General features: G+C 34.5%; 1 protein-coding gene across 1 annotated transcript; it reads right to left on the minus strand.

Annotated features, from left to right (window-relative positions):
- Positions 1–1,448: 1,448 nt before the first annotated feature.
- On the minus strand, positions 1,449–12,129 carry LOC123558818 (potassium voltage-gated channel subfamily C member 3-like). Its single transcript, XM_045350668.2, has 3 exons — positions 11,418–12,129; positions 5,779–5,882; positions 1,449–3,348 (listed from the first exon to the last, which is right to left on the minus strand). Exons 1-3 carry the CDS (start codon positions 11,800–11,802, stop codon positions 2,293–2,295), a joined length of 1,545 nt encoding a protein of 514 aa, XP_045206603.2. The 5' UTR covers positions 11,803–12,129; the 3' UTR covers positions 1,449–2,292.
- Between the last annotated feature and the right edge of the window lie 252 nt (positions 12,130–12,381).

Consider the following 12,381-nt stretch of genomic DNA (forward strand, 5'->3'; position numbering starts at 1 on the left):
GAGTTATGGTCCTCGATATGGTGAAAAAAACATATAAAGTGCTTAAACGTTTTTGCCGCATATATCTCAAAAATATTTCACATAGAGTCATGAAACCATGTATTTTTTGTTCCATTTTGTAAGACCTGAGTCAAAACATAGTCAAAACCAAAAACAAAATGGAAGGTCATGAAAGTTTGTGTCCTATCTGTCTCAAAATGTAGCTGACCTAGAGCCATAAAACATTCGAGGATTGTTGTAGATTCTATAGCCTTCACTTAGAGAAAAATACACATAAAGTCTGTGTTACAAATGCAGTGACAGGAGTGTGTGTGTGTGGGGGGGGGGGGGGGGGGTGCATTTGTGTGAAAGCATAATCTGAGGGACCATAATACAGTTGATTTCCACTTATTTTGAGCTGATCCCAACGGCGAAAGGGTCTGAAGCTTACCACGCTCGTTCAGCTACACTGCTTACACACACCGAGTCGTTGTCTGAGAGATACGTGCATTTTACCGGACGTGCATGGAAAAAGCGAAAATTGATAGTTTACTATCCAAGCAATAATTGTTAGTTCTCAGTACCTACAAACGGTACGCTACCTCACGTATACCATACACACAATCAACAAGATGAAAGTCTTATGTATTCTTAACAGATTGTTCATTTATTTCTTTACCACTGTATGTGATGTTCCTGATATGATTAAGTCATTTATTTTATCTTCTTGTTAAGGATCTGCTATCGTATTATTTCAGCGGATTGTTTACATATTGAAATCCAATTTTCTAACAAAATCTTAACGATTGCTAATATATACCAAATACAGAATGTTTGTTTCTAGGATAAAAAATATTGGTAATAACACAGAAACGAAATTAGGATTCTCGTCTGCAAATTAAAAATCGTTTAAATATTTGTTAGAAATTTTCCAATAATTTCTGTAATTGTTTATCCTATTCCTTTGATATCTGCTTTCAATAAATTGCTCCTTGTGGTGTTTTCACGTGATGGCGCTATATGGATTGAATCATATTGATTTTGTATTACCTTGGTCTCCGCTCTGTGCTCTGAAGCGGCATTGGGTTGTTTGTTTGTGTTCACTGTCATGATCGTTAAAAGTTTGCAATGTACTCACTTAGGACTGGTACTATGTTTTCAGACTCTAAGAATTACGCACAGCTTGGTCTTGGTACTACGAAGACTTGCAGTATGTTGTTTATCTTGAATTTAAGGTTCCGTCCAAAATCAGAAAAAAACAAAACAAAAAACATTGGAGTACTTGGCTTTCGAACTTGTACCTTATATGCCAGTAATAACATTGTGGCAATGACTGTTTTGAAATCTGATGATCCTGTACATCATTTCTTGACATCATGAAATTAATGTTTTCAGATATAATATTTTATAAATAGCACTATCAAATTTAAAACATGCAAGAAAGTAAGTGACACATTCTTAAAGATAAAGAAAACTTTAATCAACATTGCCATTTCTATAGTTTGGTTAATAAACATTTACATTATAATATTAAAACGCATTAATCTCTGTCATAAAGATTTAAATATCACATTAAAACAAGAAACCTTTATTCAAACTCCTTTAAATTTAAACGGCATATTACTAAATCTATTGTTTAGAAAAACGGTAAAAATGGAGCTAAGATGCATTTTTTACAAATCTAAGGCTTCTATCCATGTAAAGCTGATTTGTTTGTATATCCGATAACATTCTGGATTTGAATAAACAAATCAAAGAAAAAGACAAATATCATGCTGCATAAATTACAACACCTTGAAGGAAACAACATTTTATAAGTGGTATTGGAAGTTCAAAATTGACTCAGGCGTCAGAAATAATAACGTTCAGTCATGTTTTGGCAATCTAAAATATTCAGTGTCCGATTTCATAAATACCATAGGAATATTATATGAACAGTTTTGGTTTATTTGTAGGAAGGTATAGAAAATTTATTCAGTCGCGAGAAACAATTAACCATTGGTAACCAGGTGTTATACCGATGACACCGTTATAATGACATTTTGCCGCCTTTGTGGTGGTATTGACGTTGCCTCAGATATGTTCAGTTTCTGAAAGCTTTAATTAAAGTATTCACATAAAATGTTCTGAGTTGTCATATTTTCAAAATTCAGCAGAAGGACAAGGAATAGATATTAGATAATTTTCTCAGGTATTTTTGAACAACCCTCGTAGTAATAATAATTTTAACTGACTAACAATAAGAATTGAAATGATAAAAAGGATGATTAAGAAAAAGAGCAATTATTATAAAAATGTTTTCTCTTCTTTACTTCATTGTCTGTTTGATGCAAGCACTTTTGCACCGGCCTTTCTAAAAGCGACATTAATCTCTCTCGGTGTCGTCGTTGTGGGCTCGGTTTCTGATGCAGGGTCCAACTCATGTACACGTGGCGTTCTTGCTCGCCCGTTGCATTTTGGACTACCTGCCTGTATTCCATCCATGTGAATCACATTTACAATATTTTTATTGCTGAATAACTTTTTGATTTTATTAAAGATATCTTTTTTCCGATTAATCTGCTTTTCCCTGATTTTATTCTGATTATAATAGTCATTAAAATTTGTGGCAATGATTGCAATAGGCATAGAAAGCAGAAGTAATCCGCACATACCGCAAAGCGCCCCTACGAAATATCCAGGAACGGTAATTGGGTAATAATCACCGTATCCTACAGTTGTCAACGTTACAATCGCCCACCATATTCCAATAGGAACGTTTTCAAAGTTTGTAGGCTCGTAGAATTCCGCATAGAAGACAAGTGCTCCAAAAAGTGAAGTTGTTATAATAAAGGTGAGACAAAGTAGTCCAAGCTCCTGGAAGCTTGCCCTTAAAGCTAAGTACAGAATTTTTAGCCCACTGAAGTGTTTGGCAAAACGAAATAGTCGTAAAAGTCTTAAGATTATGACCCCTCTCCCTATTAGAAATAACCATAGCAACGCCTTGCTTGTGTAAAAGTCATGAAAGAACTCCATAATGCTTGTTAACAACAACGCAAAAACTATAATAAGATCAACAATATTGAGCCAGCTTTTCAAAAAATCCGACCGGATTGGACATACCACAAACCTTATGAAAAATTCCAAAATGAAAAATACTGCGCATACTTTGTCTAGAAAGTACAAACTCGGCCTTAAATCTGATGATCCAAGAAGCGCCACCTTAGGGTTATTGTTGTGTTGCATCAATAGATATGTATACGCTGAAACGGAATGTGTCTCATTGATCTTCACATGGTCTTTGATGGGAACCCGAAAATATTCGTGGGTGCTTAGGATGAAAATCACACACGTCACCATCACAAACAACATGTATAGAATACTGTAGGACTGAAAATAGAAACAATAACATCAGTCAACAGATTTGTTCTTATTTTTAAAACTCTTGTCTATAAAAGTCCCGACCAGCTGAGCAATATATCAGCTTTTATAAATAAGAAGGGGCATTTTGCTCACATGAAAATTAACAAGTGGTACCATGTATATTCTACCAGGCACTTACTCAGGACTACCATTTGTTGTTTGAAATTATTTCTATTAAGATTTTTTTTTTTTGAATTTCACAACTTATTGAAAAGAAAATACGAATCACAACATTTTAGGAGAATACAGTATTAGAGAGATTTTCCCATTGGATTACACATACTGATACTTTCGAATCTATCAGTCTGTTAGAAAATAATTTAACTATAGTAACGTCGTAATAACTTATTGATTTTTTTTCTTTTTAAATTTTATCTAACACTCATGATTAATGATTTTATCATAATTTATATTGATCTTTCATTTAACAGGTTTTATGTCTTCGCTCGTAACATTTTAAAGACACAATTTAGTACCAGATTAAAGCTAAATAGGAAACTTTATGCAGAATTTATCATTCGTATCTTTCAAACGCGGAATGAACATGAATATTTAAAACAAATGAGGCAAAAGAGAGGCGTTTTAACGCTACAAACTTGCATTTTTAACGCGTATATTCTATTTTGATAAAATCTGTTAAGAGCAAAACAGTAATATATAAAATGTACAAAACCATACTGGAATGCTGAAAATATCCATTGATAATATTACTAAAACCATGAAATGCGGAAGTTCAAATATATTCCAAGTGTTTAGGTAAAGAACTCCATTACATCAAAAATGTCCACTGCAGATGAATATATAATAAACGTTCGAACAAGTCAATCATGTTACAATCGGAACTACGCACACGGAGTAACTTACGTCGTGAGGCTATTCCGAGCAACGTAAATTACCGTATAACATCGTCTATGACTTAATTCTAGCATCAGTCTGCTATTAGAGTGCTTCACCTTCTTATAATTTATACACTTTCCATGCATAACCGGCCTATATAGCATAATCAAAACAAAAGAAATGAACGTTTATTGATATTCATGTAATATTCATTTAATTAAAGTTTGTAAAGGTGGACGATCACATTTAAGAAACATTCTATGACATTTTCATATAATTGTTTAAAAATTTATGTAAGAAAAAAGACCCATTACATAGAACTAAATCACTTTTAGAAATATATTGTTCGTTATTTTTATGAAATTTTGTTATAACCCCTCTTTAGTATGAAAGTATTTAAAAAATAAATCAAATGAGTTCTTTTGATTTCAATATAATTTCTAGTTTTGAATTTGAATTTGACAGATACTGGAATATTTCAACAATCTGAACCAGAAAGACATGTAGCTTTTAATTTCAATTATTTCCAATTCGGCCAACTTCTAATACAAACATACATACTAATTCAGTCTAATGTGTTTTAGCTAAATATATAATTGTAAATGCAAATATTGACAAACATAATACAATAATCATTTTAATAATTTTATAACATTCCTGACATTAAAATATCTACATAAGTTAAAATGAGTGCATCTTGGTTTGGCAGCCAGTATAGGATAATCAAATAGCAAGTATCAAAAATACCTCCAATGAAAATCTAACTTGTGTTTTGCACTTTGTAGACAAGTACGTGTTAGTAATCTGTTGTTAACGTTTCGAAAAAAATCCATTATTTAACTAAAACCGACTTTAACATAATTATGTTTGTTTACTGTCACAGCATCTCACTAATCTTTCAGAATACGTAAGTACCATCACTCTAACAGGCTCGAGTACCAACAAATCCCTCAAGATTCTGCAAGTGTTATAGCACGATAAAATGCGTTATCCCTCCATTAAAACACATTTCTATTACATAATTATTATTTGGTAAATTACAGAATCTACATCTACATTTGATACACCAACGTAAATCGCCCCTACTGGATGTACGCACGAACTGAGTGTACAATATACTGACTAAAGGTTAGGTTTAATATACTGTGAAATCATTTAAATTCGCTGGCATGAAATTTCGCGCAAATGTGAAAGAGGACTGTTTCGCGCGGGCTTTAATTCGCGCATTTTCAATTTTAGAAATGAAAAATAAAGTTAAAAATAATAATAGCGCGGTCTTTAATTCGCGCATCGGTCCTAGCGCGAAATACGCGAAAATTCGTCCTACGCGAATAAAAATGATTTCACAGTATGTTTAATAGTGTACATTCAATGCGTGCGTATACTCAAAGCGGGAGATTTAATGCCGACCACATTTGATTCAAACGAGGATATTGAAATATGTATCCGCATTTCTGTGAAATACTAGTACATGTGTGAATTGATCAATGACAAAATGACCTTTTTAAGATTTTGACTTTCAATGTGCCGTTTACCAGAGAAATTGCAATCGAAACTTACTCTTGCTAGTTTTGATGAACTGGGTTTGTCCATAACATTCCAGAATACGCTTTTAATTCTGTTCCACTTGCTGCTCTGCAGTTGTTCTCTGGTATAATCTACACCTGTAGAAGAGAGATTCATCACATCATAGAGAATATTGTTACATATTGTGTAATACATCACAAGGACACAACACCAAATAACAGGTCAAGGTCAAAGCTATTTTCTTCCTTTACATCAGTATAGACAGTACCGGAACCGGTACGTAATGTGAGCTACGGAGTTATTATAGTCTACATATTTTTATACCGCTTTTGAAATACCATACATGATGCTATTCATTTATTTATGAGTATCAATGCCCTACCGCAAGACAAACGACATTTTGAAAAGTAACAATACAATTGAGCCATGCCATGAGAAAACCAACATAGTTGGTGTGCGACCAGCATGGATCCAGACCAGCCTGCGCATCCGCGCAGTCTGGTCAGGCTCCATGCTGTTCGCTTTAAAAGCCTATTGGAATTGGAGAAACTGTTAGCGAACAGCATGGATCCTGACCAGACTGCGCGGATGCGCAGGCTGGTCTGGATCCATGCTGGTCGCAAAGCCACTATGTTGGTTTTCCCATGGCACGGCTCAATTTGTTTTGCAGATGAGCATTTGTTCAGCGAAATAACTTTCAGAAGGGACCGTCCATCATAATCCATCATAGTCAGACTGACCTTTTGAAACCTAAGAAGGTTTCTGCTACTTGTGTCTCCAATCGGGTCCTTCGGGATCATTTTGATTTCAATTCATTTAGATTTGAAGATTGAATACTGGTTAAGCCGGTGCTAGGGGGCGTGGGTAGTGTTGCATTTTCCATTACTGCTCATGAACAGACTCAATCAAACCGAGTCTGCAATTTTCACCTTTTGTCTTGTTCTCGCGTGCTTCTGAGGGATGCACTTTCCAGATTTTACCCTATTGTACAGTTCTTGGAATAAAAAATGTTACTGAGGTTGGGCACTCGCATTATTCCCCTGGCCTTAGTCCCATGCTTAAGAAATGCTCGCAGGTATTCGTTATGGTTCTAGAAGTGTCCTTGGTTCTGCAATTGTTCAGTATCTCAACGTAAACAAAGATGAAATTGCAAAGGTTTACAACATTTAGGTCAATAAAAGATAATAGGTAAATGTAGATTTCTCGGAAGCACAGAGCACCAAAAACCCAGCCTCAGAGCCACGCATTTGAAGACTCAAAAATTGTGTTTCTGTGAAGGAAGAATAGTTTGAAGGGATGACATGAAATTTGTCTTTATCTGATTGGTAATTTAAGCATTCGAAGATCAATGATTGAATTTACTGAATAACAAATACAATACAATACAAATACTGAATAACACACATAGCTGCTTAAAATTATGTGATAACAAACAAGCAGTTACCATGTAATTATAAATAGCAACAACGGGTTACTCTCCTCATTTGTGACATAACTTAAGGAGAGCTGGATGTTTGTTGCACCAAATTAAATGCATCATTAAAACAAAGATAAAATATAGTTCCTTAGCCTAGATCTGTCTGAAAGTACGTAATTGATTATCAGCTTGTAATATATCATATGCCAGTAATTGGTTATCAGCCTGAAATTGATTAACAACCTGTTTTAATTTCAACCCTAGCTGCTAATAACACGTACGGAGTCGTGTCCCCCCAAAAGTGTGTCAGAAACGAACTTAGAGCATATGAAACCATGTATGTATTTAAGGCTTCAAACAGAGGTATTTACGTAAACGAATTAGATAAAATCACGCGTCTGTAAAAATGTGCGTGTGGTAAACCATTTGCTCACATTTCAAGACATCGGTGATAGACCTCATGACGTAAATACAATCGATTGTACAGCAGGATGTATCAAACAAAGAAAATAATAAGGAAGTAAAGGAAATGAAATTTAAACTAATGTCACCAAAATTATCTGAAACAAGTTTTTACAAGCCGTAGCCATTCAACTGATGCGAATCAATGAAACTGAGACTGAAAATGGAAGCTTGAGAATTACGTCAATAAGCATGGCTATCCTGGAGAAAAAAGTTCATACTTTATGGAAGCATCACTGTCAAACAAAAAGCCTATTACTGTAGGCTCTCAGACACCTTGGAAAGTGTATTGATTCCAGCGCTAAATACCGTCAAGGTATGTTTCCATTTAATATAGGACATTGGAAAATAAATGTCATTGTTTATTGCTGTATGTGTACAATTTACTATAATCAATAGATAAAACACTATGATAAAGCAGCATCTTTGTAACAAATATGGCGTGACAAATTTCACAAAATATTTATTTCATAATAACTGATATTATAAATGTGGCAATTATTGAAAATTTAAAAACATCACGAAACAAAACAATAGCAAACAAACTTTCATATTGCCAACCCCAGCACACATCTAGCAATACCTTGAACGGTCTATTTCTTTTGAAGCGGAAAGATGTAGAAAAGACAGCACTTAATCACATAGCAACAACGTACATTTGAAATTAAAAACAAGTAGAAATATACAATCAGAAAAGTCAAGATTCAAGAATTCAGCCTCCCCAAATCAAAACCCTGTAACAGAGTATGTATGGATAGGGATATGATTAACATTTACATTTGAATACTGAGATCCAGTAACACCACACAAATAGACAACAACAACAACAAAACAGGATAACAGTGGGGGAACAACTGAGTAACACAAGGACATCAGTCATAGGGAAAAGAAGGCTACTGGTTAAGAAGTATGGGATCACTGCAAATTAATGACTGGGTACATCAACAGGAAAGTGTTCCCTTTCAGTTTTATTCTTCAGCATTATTACTTTCTTTAGGAGTTTAGACATTTCATTATCTTAATTTACCTGCAATACAGAAGTTAGAGCTATACAAGAAATCAATACAAGGAGGATCATGTTACTTGTTTGATGATTTTAACAAACGCAATCAAACTATAAATATATATGCCATCATTAGCTGTGGTTTCCGTTTTATATAATTTAGACAACCACTGAGAACGGAATAAGAAGCATGGACAAAAGTGGCTTTTTTGTCTTAAAGCTAACAATTTAAGTTACACATTAATTTTGCCATTGATGTTTGCCTTCAGCAGGTGGAAGACTTCGTGATAGGCAGTTGTTAAAGCCAAGTGTGTCTGAGCTGTTTTATAATTCTCCTCAGGCCCTAAACATATTTTCTTGTAGTTCGGTCTTCTGCAAAGGCGTATTTAGTTTCTTGAGAATTATTCTTCAATATTTTTACACGAGCATTCTTGTGTTTATATATCGTTTCTTTTGTTGCCATTGCGTACGATAGGGTTGGCCTTTGGGATTGTATTGCAACGTTGTGTCACTTTGAAACATGGAAGAGAAAATGAGCGTCGTTTAAACCGGTCAAAATCCCTAAAGTTGTGTTCGCCCTTTTATCGTACAAATCTAATGCCACATTGTGTTCGCTTTACTTCGTCTTTGTAGTTTTGTGTATATAACATTCTTGTACATGACCATACATACAACTATTATAAGGTTACGGTTTGAGAAAGCTCTTGCAATGAAATACGAGGGTTGTTAAAAATGAAGCAGGTTGTAGCAGTCAAAGACACAACATTGTAATTGGTAGGGTTTGTACTATTTTCGCATGTATACAGTCATACAGATGAAACAAAAAGAACATTTTATATAACAAGGCTACGCATTAACGGCGCAGCCGCTTTTTTATCTGTCATGATTTAAATGCCTAGTAATGTCCTCACTGACTACTAATTTATCCGTAATAACGTCAAAACGAAATAAGATGTAAAGGCGAAGTGCACGAAAAGTATCATAACTGCCACCATATCATTCGGACATATGAAGAGGAATCATATCATTCGGACATATGAAGAGGAATCACATCATTCGGACATATGAAGAGGAAAAAACCCTTTGAATAAAGTTAGCACTGCTATTTACATCACCAGTAATATCTTAATTAAGTCGCACAGAAAATGGAACAATTATTAAGTTCATTGGAGATTTTGCAAAACGCCAAAAAAGTTATATTTTCAGCAATGTTTGGTCATCCGTGTCACAGCCTTCAAGCGGTACAAGTAATTTGCAGATGGCTGAAAAGAATTGCTAATAGGTAGCAAAGACAAACATATCAGTGAATTAACGTAAACGTCTAATCATTACACATGGATAAAGACCGACATCTTATAGCGAAAAGACCGACTAAGAGGCCTGTACTGGACCTTCCCATGAAAGACGGCTTCGCGTGTATAGGTGCTATACACGGAGCACGTTAAAGAACCAGACTCTCTATTTGCAAAGAGCTGGGCTAAGTTAGCCGCCCGGACAAGCCTGTATCTAAAAAGGATTTCTCTCTATCTGTTCTGGGGGCTTTATCTCACTCTGTCTCTCTGGTCAGATCGCTCTGTGTTTGTAGAGGATGAATTTCGCACCCTGTGTGGCTGCGTTTGTTAAATGTTAAGCGCCTTTGAATGTGTTTGTCATGAAAAAGCGCTAAATAAATCTGGTATAATTATTATTAATAATAATAATAATAGTGAGAACCCTGTGAGATGGTAGAGTGTAGGTGTTGACACTGTTCACAGTATACTTAACTAAGATATTTTGATGTATAATTTACAAATATAAATCAATGCAAAATAAACGGAAGTATCCTATCGATGTCATATCATCATTTACGCATTTGGAATATGACCATCGTGCACCGGATACGCTTTGCTGACAGTTTTTGGGGATACACAGCTTCTGACGCTATAGTACATTCCGAGCCAAAGTAAAAAGATTTCGAATCATGATGTATTTCTTACCCATTTTTCATCAAAGTATTAAGGCACTAGAGACAAATTCTACCTTTTTTTCCCAACAGTTCATGTTGCAAAGAATTTCCGTATTTTGTGATTATTCAAAGAGAAATAAAACAGAACTGAAGTAATGTGACAAATTTTCTCCCTGGAGTAAACATGTTGTTAAAGATAGTTCAAATATACGGTTCAATTTAGATATGTTAAGACACTTCAGCTTGTAAATTAAAAAAAAGGGTTGTAAGTATTAATATATGAAATATTTTGTCAGACATATTTGCTGTGTTAGTATTCCTTTTATATTTTGTGTACAAGACATGTTGGGTTGACTCATACTTTATGTATTTCAACGACCATAGCAGAAGCATAAATTAATATCCACAATATAATTTGAAGAGGTAGTATATAACTAAAGGTGAAGTGCTGCTATCTCGAAAATAAAGACTTATAATGAATAATGAAAAAGCGGCCACAAAAACTCTGAATTAACATTCAAAACACATTGCATGCTTCATAATTAAATCTGTAAGAATATCCTTTGGATGCATGGAATGCAACCAAGCAGAATAACAGCAGACTCAGTTTGACTGAATCTGTATCTGACAGAAATGGGAAGTGCAACATCCCTCACGCCCACTAGCGCCGGCTTAAGTGGAACTCTATTGTATGGTGTCCATGATTCCAAAGGTCGTCGAACAATATTGCACAAATATAACACTGATTTACACACGCACTTAGACTTTCCCTTATATCAATTACAGTGTGATAATATTTTGTTCATCTGCTAATCATATATTTATCACCATTTTTATATACTTACTTTTTGTCTCAAACTGGCGTCGAAGATTGTTGGTAACTTCAAGTTCGTCTTCAAATTTAAATAAACTAGGAACACAACAGTCTGAAATGCTGCTGGACGATATTTGCCAAAACTCAAGTTCGTTCCTTATTGCCGCCCCGCAAACATGCTTTGGTAAGTGCAATTCACCCGTGCGGTAAAAATCTAACACAGAACTGAATAATTCCGGGTTTCGGTCAAAGAAATACATATTCTGACCGGCAATGAATTCCGCTGAATTTGTTGAAATTCCGGAAAGACGAGTGTCTTGGACTGATTTTAGAGTTTTCATGGTAGTGACGAAAATTGTTCCTCCAACATTGATGTTAACGATATCAGTGTGTTTTTCTGAGTATTGAATAGCCATTTGGTGATTCTGAATAAAACTTCCTTTTTTGAATTAAATATTTTTTACTGAAAATAATATATATATAATATTAAAACAATTTCAAAAAATATTCCATCCGTTATTCAGCACTTGAAATTCCTCATATAGTTTTAATTGAATTAAGGTATCATTCTATTTGATGGTTCTAGAAACCTAATGCAATTTACCAGTTCGCTGAATAATTTCTATAATTTATATAATATTCCTCATTTCAGTTTGAAGCTATTATAAAATGTGTTATATGTTTTATTGCGAGTATCTAATTTCCCGTGGCGAATACCCGATGGGTTTCGTGACACTGGGTAAATCATCTAATTGTCTGATGTAAATTACGTTGCAATGTAATAGACTGTGTGAGGTTTACTATGACTGCTTTGTAGTGATGGAAATATTGGATATAACATTAAAACGTTAGACTGATAGCACACTGCACACTTCATGCAATATACGCGATATGGGAATTAACTTAGAGACACCAATGTATTTAGCTAAACTAGTCTCAAGCAAGACTGTGGCTGGATACGAGTAAATAGATTAGTAAATAGTTACATTTTTTGT

This window comes from Mercenaria mercenaria, chromosome 5, assembly GCF_021730395.1.
Source record: "Mercenaria mercenaria strain notata chromosome 5, MADL_Memer_1, whole genome shotgun sequence".
Lineage (NCBI taxonomy): Eukaryota > Metazoa > Mollusca > Bivalvia > Venerida > Veneridae > Mercenaria > Mercenaria mercenaria.

Coding starts and splice junctions, on each gene's coding strand:
- LOC123558818 (XM_045350668.2), bottom strand. CDS start 11,802: ATGGCTATTCAATACTCAGAAAAACACACTGATATCGTTAACATCAAT. Junction 5,883..11,417: donor ACGCCAGTTTGAGACAAAAA/GTAAGTATATAA, acceptor TCTCTTCTACAG/GTGTAGATTATACCAGAGAA. Junction 3,349..5,778: donor GTTCATCAAAACTAGCAAGA/GTAAGTTTCGAT, acceptor TTCTATTTTCAG/TCCTACAGTATTCTATACAT.